At 40.4% G+C, this 24,926-nt stretch overlaps 1 protein-coding gene across 1 annotated transcript in view; it reads left to right on the top strand.

Annotated features, from left to right (window-relative positions):
* Positions 1-24,926, top strand: part of bicc1a (BicC family RNA binding protein 1a) — a 54,165-nt gene that overhangs the window by 8,580 nt on the left and 20,659 nt on the right. Inside the window, exons 2-3 of the mRNA XM_083544580.1 lie at positions 9,215-9,258; positions 24,834-24,903. Of these exons, the coding sequence (XP_083400706.1) occupies positions 9,215-9,258; positions 24,834-24,903 (114 nt within the window). The remainder of the gene's footprint in view (positions 1-9,214; positions 9,259-24,833; positions 24,904-24,926) is intronic.

Below are 24,926 nucleotides of genomic sequence, written 5' to 3'. Positions count from 1 at the left end.
GATGTTTGCGGATGATATTGTGATTTGTGGTGAGAGTAGGGAGCAGGTTGAGAAGAGCCTGGAGAGGTGGAGATATGCGCTGGGGAGAAGGGGAATGAAACTCAGTAGGATTAAGACAGAATACATGTGTGAATGAGAGGGAGGGCAGTGGAGTGGTGCAGTTGCAGGGAGAGGAGCTGGAGAAGGTGGAGGAATTCAGGTACCTGGGGTCAACAGTGCAAAGTAATGGAGAGTGTGTTAGAGAAGTGAAAAAAAGAGTGCAGGCAGGGTGGAGTGGGTGGAGAAGAGTGACAGGAGTGATTTCTGATAGTAGGGTATCTGCAAGAATGAAAGGGAAAGTTTATAGGACTGTGGTGAGACCTGCGATATTGTATGGATTAGAGACAGTGGCATTGAGTAAAAGACAGGAGGTGGAGCTGGAGGTAGCAGAGCTGAAGATGTTGAGGTTTTCGTTGGGAGTGACGAGGATGGATAAGATCAGAAATGAGTTTATTAGAGGGACAGCGCATGTAGGATGTTTTGGTGACAAGGTGAGGGAGGCGAGATTGAGATGGTTTGGACATGTGCAGAGGAGGGACATGAATTATATTGGTAGAAGAATGCTGAGGATGGAGCCACCAGGTAGGAGAAAAAGAGGAAGGCCAAGGAGGAGGTTCATGGATGTGGTGAGGGAAGACATGCAGGTAGTTGGTGTAAAAGAGGCAGATTTAGAGGACAGGGTGGTATGGAGACAGATGATCCGCTGTGGCGACCCCTAATGGGAGCAGCCGAAAGAAGAAGAAGAAGAAGAAATGGTAACACTTAGAGAACGTATTGCTTTTATCTAGGTTAACACAGGTTTTCCTTGTCCAGAGTTTATCCGTGGCATTTTTTTGCCTACTTTAGACCATCAGAGTGAATAGCTGTATTCTTTTTCTTCTTCTTTTGTCCTCTCCCATTAGGGGTCACCACAGCGGATCATCCGTCTCCATACTCCTCTGTTCTCTACATCTGCCTCTTTTAACCCAACTACCTGCATGTCTTCCTTCACCACATCCATAAACCTCCCCCTTGGTCTTCCTCTTTTCCTCATTCTTGGTGGCTCCATCCTCAGCATTCTTCTACCGATATACCCCATGTCCCTCCTCTGCACATGTCCAAACCATCTCAATCTCGCCTCCCTCACTTTCTCTCCAAAACGTCCTACATGCGCTGTCCCTCTAATAAACTAATTTCCAATCTTGTCCATCGTTGTCACTCCCAACGAAAACCTCAACATCTTCAGCTCTGCTACCTCCAGCTCCACCTCCTGTCTTTTACTCAATGCCACTGTCTCTAAACCATACAAAATCACAGGTCTCACCATAGTCCTATAAACTTTCTCTTTCACTCTTGCAGATACTCTTCTTTTACAAATCACTCCTGCTATCACTCTTCTCCATCCACTGCACCCTGCCTGCACTCTTTTCTTCACTTCTCTCACACACTCTCCATTACTTGCACTGTTGACCCCAGGTACCTGAACTCCTCCACCTTCTCCACCTCTTCTTCCTGCAACCGCACCACTCCACTGCCCTCCCTCTCATTCACACACATGTACTCTGTCTTACTCCTACTGACTTTCATTCCCCTTCTCTCCAGCGCGTACCTCCACCTCTCCAGCTCCTCTCTCTACCTGATCTCTACTCTCACCACAAATAACATCATCCCCAAACATCATAGTCCATGGAGACTCCTGTCTGACCTCATCAGTCAACCTGTCCATCACCACACACAAGATAGGGCTTAGAGCCGATCCTTGATGCAGTCCAACATCCACCTTGAACCAGTCTGTCGTTCCTACTGCACACTTCCCTGCTGTCACTCTGTCCTCATACTATGTCCTGCACCACCCTTACATACTGTACTTCTCTGACACAGCAGACTTCCTCATACAATACCACAACTCCTCTCTCCACTCTGTCGCACGCTTTCTCTAAATCCACAAACACACAATGCAACTACTTCTACCTTCTCTATACTTCTCCATCAACATTCTCAAAGCAAGAGTGAATAGCTGTATTAGTGTTACAATAAACACTATATAAATCTATAATATGTAATCAATATTTTATATTTATTATATAGTTTACACTTTAGATTTATTCTTTGCACTTACTCGCAAGCACACCCAAGTACACAGAAAAAATAAAAAGGACAAAATGAACGTCTGGGCTCTGTTAACAAAAATTGCACAAAATATTAAATATATCTGTGTCTGAGTTTTGTAACTTTTTCATTCATAGTTTAGCTTTAGCGGGACGACCCACGACATTACAGACTATGAATGGATTATTTTGAACACAAAAATATTAAATTTTACTCCTAAATACAAAAAAAAAAAAAAAAACTAAATATTGTTGATATTTTGCATTATTTTTTCAACAGGACATTTCTTTAATAAATATCGCTTGTGCCAGGTTTTGAATTGATTCTAAATCTGACATTTTCTGAATTTTACTTTGTCAGCTCTAGAGCAGATGAGTGGACGTAAGCAGCGGGAATGGCTACAATTCAGTCCCATTTTGACATTTTTATAGCGCTTTAAACAATGAAAAAAAAATCCTTTCATCTTTAGACTGGTCATGTGGGACCATCCTTTGCTGTACTGAGTGGTTTCCAATTGAACAGAACTTTGTCCAGAAGTAGGCTGTCAGGATTGATCTGTCAGGTCTGAAAAGAAGAAAGGGACTGGATCACTGGTATCTTCGAAGCATGTGTCGCTTACCAGAGAGAAAGAAGAATGAGAGAAGGCAAGAAGGAGAAAGAAAAACATGGATTTTTAGTTATTTTCATTGGTAATTAATCATGTTCATGTTTTTATAACGTAGGATGAGAGATCATAACGTAGCGGGAGAGATTATAATTCAGATTATGACGTAGCGGGAGAGATCATAACATAACGGGAGAGATTATAATTTAGATCATAACGTAGCAGGAGAGATTATAACATAGCGGAAGAAATTATAATTTAGATCATAACGTAGTGGGAGAGATCATAACGGGAGAGATTATAATTTAGATCACACCATAATGGGAGAGATTATAATTTAGATCATACCGTAATGGGAGAGATTATAATTTAGGTCATAACGTAGCGGGAGAGATCATAACATAACGGGAGAGATTATAATTTAGATCATACCGTAATGGGAGAGATTATAATTTAGGTCATAACGTAGCGGGAGAGATCATAACATAACGGGAGAGATTATAATTTAGATCATACCGTAATGGGAGAGATTATAATTTAGATCATACCGTAATGGGAGAGATTATAATTTAGGTCATAACGTAGCGGGAGAGATCATAACATAGCGGGAGAGATTATAATTTAGATCATACCGTAATGGGAGAGATTATAATTTAGATCATACCGTAATGGGAGAGATTATAATTTAGATCATACCGTAATGGGAGAGATTATAATTTAGATCATACCGTAATGGGAGAGATTATAATTTAGGTCATAACGTAGCGGGAGAGATCATAACATAACGGGAGAGATTATAATTTAGATCATACCGTAATGGGAGAGATTATAATTTAGATCATACCGTAATGGGAGAGATTATAATTTAGGTCATAACGTAGCGGGAGAGATCATAACATAACGGGAGAGATTATAATTTAGATCATACCGTAATGGGAGAGATTATAATTTAGGTCATAACGTAGCGGGAGAGATCATAACGTAGCGGGAGCGATTATAATTTAGATCATAACTCGGCGGGTGAGATCATAAATTGTCAGGAGAGACCATAACTTACTGGTAGAGGTAAACATTTGTAATATATCCTAGCTGATAGTTGGCTGATGGTTGGTGTGGTTCCTGAGTCAGTATCAAAGTGTATATATTTACTAGGGCTGTCAATTGATTCAAATATTCAATCACGATTAATCGCAGGATTGTCATGAGTTAACTGGTGATTAATCGCAACTTAATTACATTTTTATCTGTTCCTCCACGCCAAAATCCTTCTGGCGTCATACCCCTCTTCCAGCACGGGTTTTGGCACCACTGTAACAAACTCATTGGTCTCTGCTGGAAGAAAGAGAGTTCACCAAGCAGAGCTTTCTTTATTTTCTTTCGCTTTCACCCCGGCGCTTTCCTTTCCAGAACTCATGCCGGGGCTCACCCACACATCTTGACGTCCGCCAGTAGCCACTTGCGGATTGGCCCGCCTTCCCCCGGCACCTAGGGACCGTCCGAATGCACTCGCCGGCCGGCACGTCTTTCTCTGGTGCCCGTCTGCGCTCAGTCACCACGTCTCTGTTTGGTGGTTCTCTCCCCGAGGCTCATGTCTCTCTCCTCTTTATTGCTGTCGCCAGAGTGAAACAGAACGCACTGATAAGTCTCATCAGCTGCAGGTGTTTTTTAACGTTCGTTCCAACCTCCACTCGCTCACCGCTGGCACAGGTACATACCTCGGTTTTTAAGTCACGGTTTGGTTCAATTTCAGTACCATATATATGTGTACCATGCTTGTTTAGCAGTACAGATTTACTGTCCTCTGAAAATAACATGACTTACAGCCATTATTGACTTATCTACTTGACAGAACCATACAAATTTGTGTATCTTGTATTAAAGAAGTTAAAATTGGGTGGTTTAAATAAAATGTTCTTTCTTTTTTCACTGGATGTTGAACATGGCACCTCATGGCAAAGAACTTTCTGATGATTTGAGAATTAGAATTGTTGCTCTCCACAAAAATGGTCGAGGCTCAGACCATACACCGCACACTGCAACAAGCCAGTTTGCATGGCCATTGTCCCAGAAGGAGCTTACACGCTTACACAAAAGACCTCTAACAGTTTTCTGAAGACAACCTGTCCAAGAGCATGAATTATTGGAACCATGTCCTGTGGTCTGATGAGACTATAAGAAGATAATCTTGTTTGGCTCAGATGATGTCCAGCATGTGTGGTGATGCCCTGGTGAGGAGAACCAAGAAAATTGTGTCTTGCCTACAGTCAAGCATGGTGGTGGTCGCATCATGGTCTTGGGCTGGAACGGCAGTTTACCAACGTAACAACCCTAAACACACCGCCAAGATAACAACTGACTTGCTAAAGGTGTTTGAGTGCATGAAGTATGTCTCTAGACATTTACTTTTACATTTGCGGCATTTAGCAGACGCCCTTATCCAGAGCAACGTACAAAAGTGCTTTAAATCTCTAGTAATAAATAAACTTACACTGGTACGCAAGATTACAATATATACAAAATTTCAATATAAATATAACTCGAATTCTAAAAACTTGGAAGGTGCTAATTTAAGTGTTTCAGGAAGAGGTAGGTCTTCAGTCGTCGCTTAAAGATAATCAGGGACTCTGCTGTACGGACATCTAGGGGAAGTTCATTCCACCACCTCGGTGCCAGAACAGAGAAGAGCCTTGAAGTGTACTTACCTCTCATTCTGAGAGAAGAAGGTACCAGTCGAGCAGTGCTGGAGGATCTCAGACAGCGTGGTGCAATGCGAGATGTGATGAGGTCACTGAGGTAAGATGGTGCTGGTCCATTTTTGGCCTTGTAGGCAAGCATCGGTGTTTTGAATCTGATACGTGCAGCTACTGGAAGCCAGTGAAGGGAGCGCAGCAGTGGGGTGGTGTGGGAAAACTTGGGCTGATTGAACACAAGTCGTGCAGCTGCGTTTTGGATCATTTGCAGTGGACGAATAGCGTTCAGGGGGAGACCTGCCAGCAGAGAGTTGCAGTAGTCAAGTCTTGAAATGACAAGAGACTGAACAAGCACCTGGGCAGCCTGTATGGACAGAAATGGTCAAATCCTTCGGATGTTATAGAGAAGAAATCGACAACATGACATGAACCCTATTGAGCACCTGTGGGGCATCCTCATGAGGAAGGTGGAGAAGTGCTATGTGTCTGACATCCAGCAGCTCCATGATGTCATTATGGTGGAGTGGAGTGGAAGAGGATCCCAGCAACAACCTGTGCAGCTCTGGTGAATTCCATGCCCGTGAGGATTAGTGCAGTGCGGGATAACACTGGTGCTCTCACAAAATACTGACATTTTGGACACAGTTTTGACATGTTTACTTCAAGTGTACTCGTTTTTGTTGCCAGCTGTTTAGACAGTAATGGCTGTAGAGTTATTTTTTTAGAAGACAGTAAATCTGTACTGCAAAACAAGCTGCACATTGACTAAAATATATCCAAGTTTCATTTCCATAGTATTGTTCCTTGAGAAGATATGGCTGCTGATATTTGAGGGGGTGTACTCACTTGTTAATACTGGGTGTGTGTGTGTGTGTGTGTGTGTGTGTGTGTGTGTGTGTGCCTGCCAAATGTGTGCCAACTTTGTGGTAGCAGTATGGGAAAGAACCACATGTGGCTTAAAAGTGTCCCAATACTTTTGCTCATACCACGTAGCTAGAGTCTGAACATGTTTCCCTCTTGACATGGACAAAAACCTACAGTGTCCCATGAAGAGAAAAAAGTTCAATGGAGAACCAGAGTCGTGTGTGTGTGTGTGTGTGTGTGTGTGTGTGTGTGTGTGTGTGTGTGTGTGTGTGTGTGTGTGTGTGTGTGTGTGTGTGTGTGTGTGTGTGTGTGTGTGTGTGTGTGTGTGTGTGTGTGTTTAAAAGCAAAGCAGAAAAGCAGGCATTGATTTCAGCTCTTTCCTGCTTTGTTTGGAATGTGGCTCAGGAGAACTTTACTCATATTTTTAGTCTCTGCACTAATGAGACGCAGGTCCACACACACACACACACACACACACGTGTTTTATTTAGGGCTGTCAACCGATTAAAATTTTAATTGCAATTAATCTCGCAATTGTTACGACTTGTGATAAATTGCAACTTCATCGCACATTTTAATTTCTTCTAAATGTACCTTAAATTAATACTTTTCTAGTTTTTAATACTCTATTTAACATGTGCATGGACAAATATGGATGCAAATGTATATTTATTATTAGTAAAACCATCCTCAACATAGAGCATGAAGGCAAAATATTAGTTTAAATGTTTGAATGTAATTATGGTATTTAAAGTTATGTAAATTATGAGGACAACAAATGGAACTTTTGCTATGTTTCTACACGGACAATTTTAATTGCCGGATGTGTGTCATGGTCAATTTTGGTGCTTGTTTTGAGATTTGTTGCATCGGTAAAACAAATGTTTATTGAGAAAAAATTTTTATTTGGTGGAATTTATTCATAGTTTTTTTAATTTTTTTTTTATATCTAAGTAAAGAAAGGAAGTTGTGAATAAATGTGTATTGCGTTGAAGGCCCTAGTTTTATTACATCTGAGTTCCTGGAATCTGTGTGTGTGTGTGTGTGTGTGTGTGTGTGTGTGTGTGTGTGTGTGTGTTTGAGAGAGGAATGTGTCGAGTAAGCGAGTGAACGAGAGTAGCTAATTGTCTCAATGTGTTCCTTTAAGCTCGGAGCTTTACTGCACCTACAAAGAAAAGTTTCTGTGTGAATTGTGCAGCCTGTCTGTGTGTGTCTGTGTGTGTGTGTGTGTGTGTGTGTGTGTGTGTGTCTGTCTGTGTACCTGTGTATACTCCACAGCTGTGTGTGTGTGTGTGTGTGTGTGTGGGCCTGTGTCTGTACTCTAGCAACCTGTGTGTGTACTCTTACAGCCCATCTGCATGTACTTGTGTGTGTGTGTGTGTGTGTGTGTGTGTGTGTGTATACTCCAGCAGCCTGTGTGTGTGTACTCATGGAGTCCATCTGCACATAGTCCAGCAGCCAGTCTATGCTTACTTGTACAGGCTTTGTGTGTGTGTACTCCAGCAGCCTGTGTGTGTTTGTGCTACAGCAGCCTGTGTGTGTGTGTGTGTGTTTGTACTTGCTCATACTATTGCAGCCCATCTGCGCATACTCTGAAGGAACGGTTGAAGGAACAGTTAAAGGAAAGGGCAGCAGCTTTGATTGAGTGTTTTTGGGAAAGAGCCCTGGACTGCAGTGTTTCCTGTCTGCTGAAATATGGCCAGATATGTTTATGATTATCTATGTAATCTGTCCTTCCTTGTCTCTATCTCTCCATCCCTTCCTCCCTCATATTTTTGGCAGAGTTATGGGGATTCCTGGATGAATGGATTGGAACATTTTAAATAATTTTTAATTTAAGTTTATATAATTCAACCCTTTTCTATTTCATTGGCCAGGCTGTTCAACAAATGGTTATTCTGGACTCCAATCAGCCGTATTTTACTTGATTTCTTTTCTTTTCATTTTTTCCTTGTTAACCTCCAGTTCCATCCATTTAACCGTCCATTTCTCCATCCATCAATCCCTCATCCAGCCATCCATTCCTCTCCCCCTGTTTTGAAAAACCTTAACTCTGGTTTATTCCAGATGTCTGAAACTGCAGACTCATTTAACAAATGTTTCCTAAACATCTTTTTGAAATAAACTTCACCTCATCACCAGTTACACACGTTATGCAGTTCAGCACACAAGTGTGTATTTGGTTGTAGTGGTTTACAGGTGTAGGAAGAAAAGGCTGGAGAAAGTAGCTGGTAGAATGATCAGCTAATGGAAGTGAACTTGGTAAAGGATAGAACCTTGACAGAATCTCACAGTTTTAAATCATTTCAAGAATTCACCTGATTTTGTCTTGTGACTTTTAAATCAGTATGGTGTAGACCAGGGGTCACCAACCTTTTTGAAACTGAGAGCTACTTCTTGGGTACCGATTAATGTGAAGGGCAGTTTGATACACACAGTTTTCAGTTTGATTTGAAATAACAAATATGCTCAATTAACCTTTTATTATACCTTATTATTGATAATGATATTTATCTATGTGAAGACACTGATCATGTTAATGATTTCTTATAATAATCATTAACAATTATTTAACAAAGTAGGGAACAGCTATTTTTAGAAAAGGCCCGCGGGCTACTCAGGTCCTTGTGGGCTACCTGGTGCCTGCGAACACCATGTTGGTGACCCCTGATGTAGTGTTTTTTTTTTTTTCAAAAACCATGTGGACAATTTAATGTAGATTTATTATCTATTTTATGTAAATAAAGGAGTAATAAAAATCTCTCTCTCTCCCTCCAATTATCCTCTTGTTGTAACTCTTTCTTTTTTATGTCTCATTTGCTCTCTGTTTACTCTCTCTCATTTGTCTTGTTTCTTTCTCTCCTTTAACTTTTTTCTCCACCCCCCCCCCCCCCCCCCCCCGTCGTTCTCTTTCTCTGTCTCTCTGCAGCCAGTGAAGGCCGAGTTATCGGCGGAGAGGATTTTTTCCAGAAGGTAAGATCTTCATTTCCTTTAATTGCTTCAGACCTATTTTGAGGGTTGTTTTGTGGAGAGAGACGCAAAGCTGTAACGCTGTGGAATAAAACCTCATGGGGGCATGCGGCTACAGGACAATAATCAGCCACACTTAGCAGTGGGGTGGTGAAGCTGCTGTTACTGTCCTGGGGTTTGATTCATTTTATTAACATCATGTGATTTTTGTCTCTAATATCTGAGCGGTTCAGCAATTACACACACACACACACACACACACGGAGACAATGGATTTTTCACTGATGTTTACATTTCTGCCTTCACCTTTAGACAAAACATTCACTCTGTTCCATGGAGTTTTAGGGAGTCAGCGCTTCTGTAATAAAACCCAAGTTGCCAGTTTGGTTTGAAATGCTACTTTTGGTTCTCTGGGTTATTTTTTTCCTGTCATCTTTTCACTCTCTCCATCTCTCCATCTACACTAAGCGCATTAAACCCATCCGCCCTCACCCATCTCACTTCATTTCTCTTCCATCAGCTCTGAAGTGGAAAACTTTCTTGGCTCTTCACGTGAAGTCGTTTCACTTCCAGAGCGTGTCGTGGCTTTGCACTTCATACTCAAACCCAGAGATAGAAACGCTCTTCAGATCGCAAGAACAACACACATAATTAGAAGTGCTATTAGAGGGGAGGAAGATTGAGTGTGGGATTGAGATTAAGAGAGAAAGAAATAAACAAAGATAAAAAGATTGAATAGAGGAATAGAGAAAGGAAAGGAGAAAGAAAGAGAAAGAAAGAAAGAAAGAAAGAATAATCAAATGAAAGAAAGAAAGAGAAAGAAAGGGAGAATAAAGGGGAGAAAGGAAGTAAGAAAATAAAGAAGGGGAGAATGACAGGAGGAAAGAGAAAGAAAAGAAGTATAAAAAAGAGAATAGGAGAATGAAAAGAATAAAAAGAGAGAATGAAATAGAAGGAGAGAGAGAGAATGAATGGAAGAAAATCTAAAGGACAAAAAGGAGGAACAATAGATTAAAAGAAAGAAAGAAAGGAAAAGCATGAGAAAGGATGTGGAAGAAAGAAAAAGGTGAAAAAAAGAGCGATAGAAAGGAGGGAGAGAACAAAAGAAAGAGAGAGTTAAGGAGGGAAGAGTGAGAATGGATGAGGAGTGAGAGAAAGAAAGAGCGCGACACTGGAAGAATAGAATGAATATATGGAGAGAGAGTGCGAAATGAATACGGAGTAAGAAAGCAAAAAAGAAGGGATTTAAAATAGAAGTGGAGCACAAATGTGAGAGAAAGGACAGCAAAAAGGTGGAAAAATTTACATGTAACAAAAGAGAACAAGGAATGAACAAAAGAAAAAAGAGGGAACTGGTAAAGGAGTAAGAAATAAAAGAGTATGGAAACGTGATCCGTCCATGAAGATCCCGCTCGTTTTCTCCTCCCGTTACGTTGTGTTATTTGTATATCAATTTTAAAAAGTCACAGTGTCCCATATAATTTAAATTATATAATAATAACATTTAAGCGTCGTGAATTAGTTCCTATAAGTTTGTCACTAAAGAATGGATGATGGTTGTATCCTTGAGATTGTATGAGGAACAAATCATACTTTAAAGAGAACCTTCATCTGAGTAACACTGAAAGTCCATTCATTATAGTTCCATCATTGTGGAGGTTAGATGTTTACTGATGGACACTTGATTGCAAAAATATTCATGGCATGTTCCATCCACACACTGTTTATATTCATTATAGTCCAAATCCATCTTTGAGGTTCTTGAGTTTAAATTTCTACAGGATCTTTAGACTGTTCATGTGGAACCCTCTGCATTAAATGCTCTTTAATTAAAGAGAACTCCATCTAGGACTAGGGTGTCAGGATGGTGCTCTACTCCTGGATGATCGCTCACTGCTTAAGGCATCAGACTATGGATCGGAAGGTAACGAGTTCAAACCTCAGCACCAACATGCTGCCACTGCTGGGCCCTTGAGCGAAGCCCCTAACCCTCAACTGCTGAGGTGTAAGTTGGTATGGAAAAAAATCCAAATGCCCTCAGTGTTAATGTAAATGAATCAAGCAGGTCTGGAATCAATAAACAGACATGATCTCTGGTACCTCATGAGCATGTTTAACTGAAAATTAGAGACATGGACATACTTATTGTTATGTTACAGTTAAGAAAATTGTGCAGTGCGATCAGAGTGCAAGTAGTGACATATGAGCTAGAAGAGCTGTTCCCACGGGAATATCATACTTGCCCATGCTCTAGAAATCGTGTAAAATTTGTCCTGAATGTTGGGAAAACCACAGAACTCTTGCTGTCTGTCCTTGTTTATTTCCTATTGTTTAGAAACAAAAGAACTGATGATGGGCTTGGCTAGTTTGGCGAAGAAAAGAGCGCCGAGTGTGTTTCGTTTCCACAGACGAGTCAGAGACATTAGATTATACTAAAAAACTAGAGATAAAATTGTGAGAGAGAGAGAGAGAGAGAGAGAGAGAGAGAGAGAGAGATAAAGAAAGAGTGAGTCTATGAAAGAGAGTGAGACTGTGAGCTATAGAGTGAAAGAAAGAGAAACCGTGAGACTATGAGAGGGTATAAGACAGAGTGAAATTATGAGAGAAAGTGTGAGACAGAGAGTGAGGGATTTGAGGAAGTCTGAGAAAGAGTGAGATTGTATGAGGGGGGGGTAAATTAGTGAGACTGAGAGAGTGAGACTAAGAGATAGGGTGAGCAAAAGAGAGTTAGACTGTCAAAGAGTCAAAGAAAGAGTGGGACTGTAAGAGTGAGATTGCCATAGAGTGAGGGATAGTGAGTGTGTGTGAGATTGAGACTGGAAGAGTGTGAAGGATAGTGAGACTGAGTAAGACTATGAGAAGTAGAGTGGGAGAAAGAGAGTGAGACAGCGAGAGAAAGAATGAGACAGTGTGAGTAGGACTTTGGAAAAAGGTTTGAGAGAGATAGAGTGTAAGACTACAATAGTGTAAGAGAAAGCGAGACTGCGAGTGATACTGTGAGGGTGGGAGAGAAAGAGTGAGACTGAGGGATACAGAGACTGTGAGAGAGACTATGAGAAAGAGAGTGAGACTGTGAGAGTAAATAAAATAAACGTGTGGTGTCAGCCTGCTCACTTAATCAGCATTATATAAACACAGTGAAACGATTAATCAGTGGTGTGCAGTTTACACACGAGGTCCAGAAACCAAAATCTTCACATTTTTATCCCGAAATTGTTCCAGATCGGTCCTGAGTGTAGACTCAATAATTCAGACCATGAACCCATGAAAAAAGATGATTTAATCTACTCTGTGAATGTAGTTTATCGCTCCACTTGTTCACATGTGAGTGGAAAAAGCAGGACACGTTCTAGAAACGTGACACGTTTAATGACAATACAGAAGGGCTGCGATTATACAACTGAACTGACTGCTGATCATGTCTGCTTCAGCTTTTATTCTTGTTCAGGAGGCTGTTGGTTCGCTCTTGGATTCAGCGTCAGGACTCAATTTACGGTCACGAGATGCATTCAAGACGTGTACAGGACTCGTCTCTGTTTACTTTTCTCTAATGGAAGCCACTTGAGCACAGAGGAAGACAAATAGGAGTGTTTAAATGCTGAGAAGTGTGTGTGTGTGTGTGTGTGTGTGTGTGTGTGTGTGTGTGAGCGCGAAAGATAGACTGAGATTTTGAGAAAGTATGATTGAGATTGTGAGAGAGAGAGTGAGACTTTGAGCGACTGTTAAGGAGTGAGACTTTGAGCGAAAGAGAATGAGATTGAGAGAGTGAGAGTGTGAAAGAAAGAGTAAGTCTGTGAAAGCAAGAGTGAGATCGAGATAGAGTGATAGTGTGTGAGAGAGAGATTTAGAGAGAACAAGACTCTGCGTGAGTCTGTGAGAGAGTGAGTGTAAAAGTGTGATAAAGGGAATAACACTGAGAGAACAAGACAGAGAGAAAGAGAATGAGAGTAAGTCTGTGAGGGAGAATGAGACTGATGGAGAGTAAGAAAGAAAATGAGACTGAGATAATGAGACTGTGAAAGAGTAAAACTGAGAGAAATCATGAGATAAAGAGAAAGACAGAGAGAGTCTGTGAGCCTGAAACTGAGAGAAAGAGATTGAGACTGAGAGTGAGTCTGTGAGAGAAAAAGCGAGATAAAGAGAATAAGACTGTGAGAGAATGAGAGTGAGACAAAGTGTATGCAAGAAAGTGTGATTCCTTGAGAGAGCAGGATACTGAAAGAGAGTGAGTAGGAAAATGAGACTGTAAACATGAGACTGGGAGAAAGAGTCAGATAATGAGAATAGGACTGTGAGAGAGTGAAACTGAGGGAGACAAAGAAAATGAGAAGGGAGAGAATGAGAATTAGAATATGAGTGAAAGAAAGTGAGTCTGAGAGATAGGGAGACTTTAAAAGAAATATAAAAAGAATAAGACTGAGAAACATAGAGTGAGTCCGAGAAAGAGTGAGACTGTGAGAAATAGAATAAGAGAAAGAAAGCGAGACTGAGGGAAAGAGGAAGAGTGAGTCTGTGAGAAAGAGGAAGGCTGTGAGAGATGGAGTGAGAGAGAGTGAGACTGTTTGAAGCTAGTTTCACTCTCTTTCTCCCACTGAGATGGAAGCCACTAGCTCAGAGAGGAAGAGAAAAGAGTGTTTAAATGTTAACAGGTGTGTGTGTGTGTGTGTGTGGTCTTGACCTACTCCATCTGCAGCATTTGTCCAAAAACAAGAGAAATGCAATCAAGCAATAGATGTACAGATAATAGTGACTTCAGGGACTGTACAGAAAGAGAGAAGGGAATTCCAGCAGCATGGCTCCTCCAGCCTCTCCCTTTCCCTCTCCCTCACTCCCTCAGTCTTTCAGTCTCTCAGTCCCTCAGACATGCTTCCAACTGAATACTTTGATAATGAGCCTCTTCCTGAAGGAGATCACACAGAGACAGAAGTTTTCCCACAGTTTCCCACTACACTGCTGTGCGCACTGTATAGACAAAAGTTTGTGGACACAACCAAGATTAGTCTGTAATTTTGGAACACATTCTGTTCCCCATTTAGTTCCCATTTGCTGTTATAATAACCTCCACTTTTCTGGGAAGATGTTCCACTAGATTTCGTGGAGATTTGTGCTCGTTCAGCTACAAGGATCTTAGTAAAGTCGGGTAGTTTTGTAGGTGAGGTGAGTGAGGAGGCCTGGAGTGCATTCAGCGTTCCAATTCATCATAAAAGTGTTCAGTAGGTTTGAGGTCAAATCTCTATAGCATGCCACTGAAGATCTTCTACTTCATTCTATGTACAGCATATCTTTATGGAGCTTTGTGCACAGGGGTTATGTCATGTTTGGGTCTCCTAGTTAAAAGGGCAAATGGTACCTCATCCAAACACATCCTGTACAATTGAATACCAGCAAGTGATTTTAGGATGAACCACATATGGACTTTATAAAAAAAAAAAATAGGTGAGCGTATGGATTTGAGTGAGTTTGACAAATTGTGACGACTAGGTGACTGGGTCAGAGCATCTCCAAAACTGCAGCTCTTGTGGGATGTTCCTGGTCTGCAGTGGTCAAGATCTATTATAAGTGGTCCAAAGAAGGAACAGTGGTGAACCGGCGACAGGGTCATGGACAGGGTCACGGCGATGAGGCACTGGGGTGGAAATGAAAGCTGATCCCTGTAGTCCGATCCAACAGATGAGCTCCTGTAGAACTGTTTAAGCAGCAAAAGGGGACCAACACAATATTAGGCAGGTGAAAGTTATGCCTGGTTGGTGCCTATCATCTATGCATCAAGGTCACTAGTTAGCCTGAAACTAGCTAGGACTGCTAAGAGTGTTGCTTTGGTGGCTCCCTGTTTTGTGTGTTGGGCATCTATGCGTCATTTTATGAGCCTCCAGGACCATTCTGCCGAGCCGGAAAAGAAAACCGACTCAAGTATTTCAAGTGTAAATTCCACATAACGAGAAGTCACAAAATGTCTTATGAATGACGCAAAGATGTGTGTGTGAATGGTTCATGCTGCAATCAAATAAACAAAATTATAGCAAGTTAAATATTTGGGTAAAATTGTTTATTTAAATCCATGGATTCATTTTTCTTCTTCTTTCGGCTGCTCGCGTTAGGGGACGCTACCACCCTGTCCTCTACATCTGCCTCTTACAAATCAACATGCATCCATGTTTATGATTAAAAAAAAGGTCGCATTGAGTGTAAAGGAATTGTGTGATTTGGCATAGTGGCTACACTGCTACTTTTAGGAGACTCGTCATCCTTCGAACGGCATCTGCTCTTGTGTTTTTATATCACTTCTGGAATTTTCTTCACTCTGTTTCCTGTCAGTAACGTGATGAAAGGATGCCGTCGGAGCGCCCTCTCGAAATCTCGATTACAGCCTCGGATCCAGCTGCAACAAGTGCAGCCGTGATCTAAGACAGCCGCACTGTTTCTACATGGCTATAACGCTTTCTTTCACAGGCGAGAACATTTAGTTTTGTTGTTCCAAATTAACTGATGGAACAGAAACCTTTGTTGCGTAATCCTGCTCGGAGACCAATAAAAAGGCAAAGTGGAGAAAAATTCGTACATCAGCGGGGTGTGGAACAGTATGTTCCTGGGGTTGCTTTCCAAATATACTTTTGAAAAGGTGTTCAGGGGTTTATCCTGGGGCCCCTTTTTTTTTTTTTTTTTTTTTTTTTTTTTTTTTTTTTTTTTGTGTGTGAATACATAGTTGCCTTGAAAGCATTATCCCCTGTCTTCTGCATACATGATGCTTACAGAGACTAGTGAATGACTTTTGTTTTTGTGTTAGACCAAGAAGATGCCTGCGCTCCCACCTAAAGACCCTTGGCCAATTTTGCATACTCGCCTTTCGCACATTTCGACAATTAATTTGTACAGGAGTGAGAAAAAGTCAGCAGGAAGATTACTAGGGGCCGAACGATTTTACTAATAGCTAGGTTGGATCGTACTTGCAGATAACCGATCAATCAACCGTTTTCAAATTTGATACTGAAAAAAACAAAACCAACTATTTTAGTAACTAAATTTATTTAATTTTAATTTTTTTGTGACTACATTTAAAGATGTCCATTTTAAGCATGACTGTATCGATGTGAAGTGGTAACACTAAGTAAGTTAGATTCCTTTTGTAACATGAACTAAAGTTAAATGCTTTAGAAGTATTATTTGTTTAATTACAACATTTACTAATACATTTAAAAAAAAATTTCATTTGATCTAACTTTAGTCAATGCCCTTTGAACTAACATGAATGAGGTACATCGAGGAGTCTTGCATATCAAAGCAAACAGGTGTCAGTGATTTACCACTAGAGGGCGCTCTCATACCGTATAATGACAGCAGACCTTCTCCGGTGCTGTCACAACTCGGAAAAAATATCGGTATGGATTTTTACCGATAGTTTTCGCAGTCAACTATCGTGCCGGATAATCAGCAAAACCGATGAATTGGTCGAGACCTAGAGCTAAACAAAGGGCAATCAGGACAAAATGATCACCTTCTGACAACTAAAACGTTAATAAAACTAAAACCTAATAACAAGTGTGTCAACGATTACTGAAATCAAAATTGGCAAACGAAGTAGTGGCTCAATGGTTACGATGGTGGACTTCTGATCAGAACGTTGTAATCTGCTTTCGCTGCTGGGCATCACTGGCCCAAACTGCCCTTGAGCCAGGAGTGCAACTGCACATTTGCTGAGGGGTATGCAAGATCATGGTTGGTGCCCCCTCTCCCCCTTTCAAAAAAGAAGAGGTGAATACAAGAATAAATACATTGCATGCAATAGTGCCCTCATATACTGTCTTGTATGCCACATTATTGCGCCTCGGCCTTGAGCAAAACTTGACTCTCAACTGCTCAGTTGTTGGATCTCTAGATGTAAATCTCTCTGGAGAAGGATATCTGGATATCCGCCAAATGCCGCAAATGTAACATAAGGTGTATCTCAGATCCTCTAATGGAAGATCAAGCAGGTTTTCAAGAGGAATTATGACAGTATTTACTGCAGAAATGGAAGCTCAGTTAACACAATGCTGATCGAAAAGTCACCAGTTCACATCTCTTGAGCAATGCCATTAATCCTCAACTGCTCAAGAACCAAGTCTCTGTATAAGTGCATCTCCCAAATGCCATGAATGTAAATGATCTGTGATGATTGATGACTGATTTTCTGTTTTTTTTGGGGGGGATTTTGAGTTTTCTCATTTGATCTCTCGCGCATCATTAGTAAAGAAATATGGCCTGATTCCGGTTTGAAGTCCTTCCACGTGGACTCTTGGATTTCTGAGACTAAGCTTTTTCCATTAGAACTTCAGTCTGGCAGAAAAACCTGGTTATTAGTTATCCTTGATGCACACATCCTTGTTCCTGAGGTAAGAGGAGCTTAGGATAGAGAGAGAGAAAAAGCGCGAGAGAGAGGGAGAGAGAGGGTGTAAGATAAAGAAAATGTTAGGAAAGAAATGAAGAGCTAGATCAGGAATAAAGCATTTGATTGTATTTCGGAAGAATCCTTATGGAGCATTGCAAGATATTCCGGTTCTTTGAAAAGCTTCATAATGCTTAAGCTTTTTCTTATGCAAGAAATTAATTCAAGGTACACAGATGTGAATTATATGCACTTTTATGAGCCATTGCGCACAACCAGTTACGTAATTGTAATTTTGGATTAAATCCAATCAGACGAAAAAAAAAATACCAAGAACACAATTTTCACAACGAAATGTAAAAACGGAATCTGATGTAATACATTTAGCATTTAGAAAATTTGGAAAATCACTGAGGCCAAATGAAATCTGAATAAAACAGATGGCGTGTAAATGTTAATATAAAGCTGAATGCAATATGAACAATAGTATTGGGGCACCTGACTTTTACTGTTGTATGTGTTTCGCTGGAGGAACACATGATGTCTTTGGATAAGGTAGCATGAAACTTTTCTTTTACTTGAACTAGGAGTCCAAACCTGTTCCAGCATGACAACATGCTCTGACCTCAATCCTATTGAACAACATTGGGATGAATTGGAACACTGACTGCACTCCAAGCCCTCACCAATCATCAGTACCTGACTTTACTAATGCACTTATAGCTAAATGAGCATACATCCCCACAAGCACACTTCATAATATAGTAGAACATCTTCCCAGAAGAGTGGAAGAAATTATTACAGCAAATGGGGAGTAAATGTGGAACGGGATGTTCAAAAAGCACATCCCAAACTTGTGCTCTGGTGTCCGCAAACATATCTGCTTGCCTCACACATGTTTTTGGCATTGCTTCCAATATCAACATTCAGAATGCTCCTGTTTTTGTTGCTTTTTGACATTCTGCAGGTCACAAAATGATGCCAAAATAGAGTAAAAAAAAAGATGGGATATTCTCCACATTAAACACTGCACTTTTACGTTTTGTTAAACATTTTGCTGTTTTCCGAATCGAAAACAAGCAAAGAAACAAATATCATGCCCATTATTGACATTCGTTTTTGTGCAGTGGGACGAATGTTATGTTTAAGTGTCCACAAACCTTTGGTTAATATTGTATATGTACAAGGCATTTGTACACTTTTAAACTTAGCTTTAGCCCCATGTTAGCTAGCTAGCTATTTATTTATTTATTTGCTTGCATGAGTCAAACATTATGTAATACGTAATTCCCCGTACCCTGACCCCTATTTGTTTTGGTTGTGTTGTGAGGAATGTCCACGACAAGACGAATCTGTTTTCAACAACTCAGCCTGAACTGCGCTTCAGTCAACCATCACCTGTCTACTGGCAGACTTTAAACACTTAACATCATGCTAAACGCACCACAAGCAGCCTGGTCATCGCGAAGTGCTCATAACACTGTGTAGATACCAAAAGTATATTTATATCAATGTTTAGTACACACAATACTGTAAAACACTTTGCCAGAGTGAGTTTCAAATATAATTATATACAGAATGAGATTCAAATATTGCAGTTGTGGGAAATATCTTTTTTGGAGTAAACAAAAATAGGAAAAAAAAAAAAGTAATAAATTAAAAAATAATGTATTTATACTTTAAATATAACCTAATTATATTAAACTGAGAAATATAAATTTATATATATATATATATATATATATATATATATAAAATAACTACATACAATTTAATGAAAAATACTAAATTCATTAAACTTGGATTAATCTAACTGAAGTAAATATAATAAGAATAGTATATTAAAATTTGGACACACCTTTTTTTTCTTTAAAATGTATACAGATGGTCCCCGAGTTATGATGGTTCGACCTAAGATGACGAGAGCGATACGACAAAATTGTAAAAATATAAAAAAGGCAGCAGGGTATGATGTAGGATACGTTGGACGCACAGCTGGGACGAGCGTATCTCTCGCCCTGTGAGATGCCCCACTCTCGCTAGCGGTGGACGGAGTAGAGTTGTCTCTGTGTGTATTTTTTTGTTTCAAACAGCAATTTTAGTGATAAAAGCGTGTCCTCCAAACACCCAAGTATGTCTCCTGCTTGTAGGGGAAAAAAAAGAAGAGGAAGTCATCAGTTTAGAGCAGAAAATAAAACATTATAAATCAGCATGAAGCAGGAAAGACTGTCACAGTCATAGTACCATCTCCAGCTTACGATATTTTTTACTTAAGATGGGGTCGTCGTAACGTATCTCCATCGTAATTAAAATACTACCTGTATCAAGATTTAGATTTTTGTTTTAAAATTTTTTAATTCATCAAAAAATACAAAACTGAAGATATTTTCAGATCATAAATCTAACAAATAAATTTAGTTAAAAATAATATATAATAATAATAATAATAATAATAATACATTAAAATAAAGTAAAGCTAACCAAAGGTATAAATTAAACACTGTGGTATTTTATGTGTAGAAATGTTTCGCTCATATCATTCCACTCATATAGTGGAGAACAAAAGTCAGTTTCTTACACTGCCACGTTTTTCCTCCTCGATTCTATTTGAAATCCCTGGAATTAATGTGAACACTGACGGCACCCCAGACCTTCTCACCCTCACCTACATCAGTGCCTGACTTTACTAAAACCCTTGTGTCTGAATGAGCTCAAATCTCCACAAACACACTCCAAAATCCAGTGGAACATCTTTCAAGAAGAGTGAAGGTTATTATAACTGCAAATGGGCACTCGATGTGGAATGGGATGTAGGGTGAGGTGAAAATAAACTTTTGCTTATATAGTGTATATTTTAGCAGGGAATTTGGATAATTTGTTAACACTTTATAGGACTTTAATGGTAACTTAAACTATTTTTTCTGTCAGATTTTGACAGATTTGTCAGATTGCAAGTGGAAGTTATTAAATGCTAATTAATAATGTTTTTATTAGCTTAGAAGGTGCTTTGTTGTGTTTGTAAGTGAAAAAGTCATGCAAATGGTAAAATACAGCGTGTGAACGCTATGTAACGACGAAAAAAACAACAACATTTAAAGTAAGATCTTGAAGATAAGCCTCGATTCTGTTCACCATTTACTCGACAGCCATAAAAAATTCCAGCACGTGTGCTTGGTGAAGAAAAATGAGCAAAAAGCCATTTTGTTAGATACTGAGAAACAAAATAATGTACTAGTCAAAAAGGCTTTTGTTGTCATATACAATAAAGTACACAGAAACAAAAAAACAATGTTCCCTCAGGACCAATGTGTGAGAATAACACAATCTAACCAGGACACTTCATAAAGTGCACATTTGCAACATTTGGTGCAAAAGCAACATAAAACAATAAAACCAATCTTATCAAGAGATGTTTGACATACAGTGATGCTGCAATGAGTCGTTCTAAGTGTTCCGAGTGGCACGTGCGCTTTAAATGCGGAAGAACATCACTGGAAGACAACGAGAGCTCAGGAAGACTCTCAACGAGCCCGACCCCCCCCGAAAATGTCGAAACCATTCAGCAACTCGTGCATGATGATCGTCAGAGAACAATCCTCACAATCTCACTTCTGCACCCACCCTACTCACCAGATTTGACTAATTGAGTCTCTACCTGAAGCTGAAGATCCAGCTCAAAGTTCACCGTCTTAACACTGTTGCGGAGATCCAGGGTTTTTGACACACTTCGGAAAGAAGACTTCCAGGACACATTCCAGACGTGGCAGGAACGCTGGGAGCGCTTTATTGCAGTTTTGCAACATTTGTCGTAAAATATCTATACTTTTCCCCATTTTTAAGGTATTCTTTACATCTCTGCTGCACACTACTGTGTTCTATACATTTTAGACTAAACAGCATTTAAATTTTGCTCAGGATTTCAGCTACTACGTGCAAATATTTCACAAGACACTAAAGCGTCTCTAATATCCGATTTGCCCATTTTGAATTCTGCACTATATTTCACCGAGGCGTGCTGGTATTGTATGAGTAAGTCAGGTGTGTCAGAGAAGTATGTGAGGGTGGTGCAGGACATGTATGAGGACAGTGTGACGGCAGTAAAGTGTGCAGTAGGTACGACAGACTGGTTCAGGGTGAAGGTTGGACTGCATCAAGGATCGGCCCTGAGCCCTTTCCTGTTTGCAGTGGTGATGGACAGGTTGACGGACGAGGTCAGACAGGAGTCTCCCTGGACTATGATGTTTGCAGATGATATTGTGATTTGTGGTGAGAGTAGAGAGCAGGTTGAGAAGAGCCTGGAGAGGTGGAGATATGCGCTGGAGAGAAGGGGAATGAAAATCAGTAGGAGTAAGACAGAGTACATGTGTGTGAATGAGAGGGAGGGCAGTGGAGTGATGCGGTTGCAGGGAGAAGAGGTGGAGAAGGTGGAGGAGTTCAGGTACCTGGGGTCAACAGTGCAAAGTAATGGAGAGTGTGTTAGGGTAAAGAAAAGAGTGCAGGCAGGGTGGAGTGGGTGGAGAAGAGTGACAGGAGTGATTTGTGATAGAAGAGTATCTGCAAGAATGAAAGGGAAAGTTTATAGGACTGTGGTGAGACCTGCGATGTTGTATGGATTAGAGACAGTGGCATTGAGTAAAAGACAGAAGGTGGAGCTGGAAGTAGCAGAGCTGAAGATGTTGAGGTTTTCGTTGGGAGTGACGAGGATGGACAAGATTAGAAATGAGTTTATTAGAGGGACAGCACATGTAGGATGTTTTGGTGACAAGGTGAGGGAGGCGAGATTGAGATGGTTTGGACATGTGCAGAGAAGGGACATGAATTATATTGGTAGAAAAATGCTGAAGATGGAGCCACCAGGTAGGAGGAAAAGAGGAAGGCCAAGGAGGAGGTTCATGGATGTGGTGAGGGAAGACATGCAGGTAGTTGGTGTAAAAGAGGCAGATATAGAGGACAGGGTGGTATGGAGACGGATGATCCGCTGTGGCGACCCCTAATGGGAGCAGCCGAAAGAAGAAGAAGAAGAAGAAGATTTCACCGAGGCGTGCATTTTTACGATTCGTTTTTCTTAAGGTATCAATTGTAACCGGGGCTTAAAGGATTGAGTCAAACCCAGTGAAAATGCTTCCTCAGGATTTGGCAACCGAATCTGGCAACAAAGTCGAAGCTTGATGCTCTGACTGTGAGATGTTGTGTAATGAAGAATAATGGTGAAGGGTGTGGTACAGAAGACTGTAGTACACTTAAGACCTCGAAGCAAAATGTTTTATTGGCCAGGGCCAGTTTTTCCACTGAAAGGTGGCTGGATGTCATAAGAACAGGCTGGTGTGGAAAAGCATGATGCCTACCTCTTTGCTGGATTTTACTTCAGGGATCTGGTGCTCTCATGGTCTGAGGTGCTTCTCAGGTAACAGTGTACAGCCATGAATCTCTTCATATAAATATTATATATATAGAGAGAGAGGAATCGAAAAATGTATATGCAAGTAGGTGATAAACACTACTGATAAACACTACTTTATATCATGAGAGGACTGGCGATATTCTCGTTAATTAGGTGTTTATAGTGTTCCAGACAGGTTGATGCCATTCTACACATGATTGCACAATTCCCTCTGATATACAGATGTATCAAATCAGGACCCATGTATAATGCTGCAATTTAGCAAAATGATTAGATTCCAAAGAGTCTTCGATTATGTTTTGCAGAGTGGTTCTTAGTGTGTGGCACGCCCACACACTAAAGTGTGTGGCACGCCCCTCTAGTGGGGAATACAGAAATGACAGCTGGGGCAAAAAAAAGTTTGTGTTCTTTAATCTTAGTTCATACACTTAAAGCAACCACAAACAAACAATTAGGTCATTGATGCAAATTAGTTAGGGTACCTAACACATCTTTTATATTCTCTCTTTTTTTAAACTTGATTCATTTGATGTTATTGATTTAGAACCTGATATTTGAATGAATTAGATATTTTTAAACTTGAAGTATTTCATTACTATTTTATGGGGTGATTGAGGACAGGTGGAACTTGAAAACTTGCCCACTCTAAATTGGGAAATAGCAGAAAAAAGTTTGAGACCCACTGGTTTAGCATAACGAGTGAGGACCAAGATGGTGCCAGTGAGGTCAGCTGCTATCATGACTGACCGCTTGGAATACATTTTGTTGCTTTTGTTTATTTTTTCCACACAGTTTTACAATTTAATCCCCTCTGCATTTCACTATGGTTTTGATTAGATACAACCCAGACACTATCACTACTTCTGTATTGCCTCTTTGCCCACATATAAATTTTAATTGCACATCTCGATCTGTTTTATTACATTGTACTTCTTCTTTCGGCTGCTCCCATTAGGGGTCTCCACAGTGGATCATCTGCCTCCACACCCCCTGTCCTCTACATCTGCTTCTTTCACCCCAACTGCTTGCATGTCTTTCCTCACCACATCCATAAACCTCCTCCTTGGTCTTCCTCTTTTCCTCCTTCCTGGTGGCTCCATCCTCAGCATTCACCTACTGATATACCCCATGTCCCTCCTCTGCACATGTCCAAACCATCTCAATCTCGCCTCCCTCACCTTGTCTCCAAAACGTCCTACATGGGCTGTCCCTCTAATAAACTCGTTTCTAATCCTCGTCGTCACTCCCAATGAAAACCTCAACATCTTCAGCTCTGCTACCTCCATGTTCCAGCATTACAGTGCCCTCGTAAACACAAAAACATCGCCATTAAGATATGATTTGCATGGGTTGGAGTGAAAGATCTCCTGCTATAGAGCTCTAAACCTTATTGAACACCTTTGGGGTGAATGTGAACGCTGACTGCACCCCAGGCCTCCTCACCTATCAGTACCTGACTTTACTCCAAAATCTAGTGGAATTATAACAGAAAATAAGATGTTTAAAAAAATACATACGAATCTTATCCTCAGGTGTCTGCAAATTTTACTTTTTGTACTATATTGTAAATTGTAAATTCTATTTAATTGTGTGACAGAATAGATACACTTCAGACCTGACGATTTCCAAAGCTCTCCATGAGCTCCTCACACAAACACACACTTTTATGAGGATTTATTAAGAAGTGACCTAGTGATGGCACATTTTTAAACAAATATCATGTGTATGCCCATGTTTAATTGTGTTTTGTGTGTGTGTGTGTGTGTGTGTGTGTGTGTGTGTGTGTGTGTGTGTGTGTGTGTGTGTGTTGAGCAGATTATGGATGAAACGAGCACTCAGATCGCCTGGCCTTCCAAACTGAAGATTGGAGCCAAATCCAAAAAAGGTACTTTTTCTAACTAAGAGCAT

The sequence above is a fragment of the Silurus aristotelis genome (assembly GCF_946808225.1).
Source record: "Silurus aristotelis genome assembly, chromosome: 6".
NCBI classification, from domain to species: Eukaryota; Metazoa; Chordata; class Actinopteri; order Siluriformes; family Siluridae; genus Silurus; species Silurus aristotelis.
The sequence above is the reverse complement of the archived record's forward strand: the minus strand, read 5'-3'. Positions and strand labels throughout refer to the sequence as shown.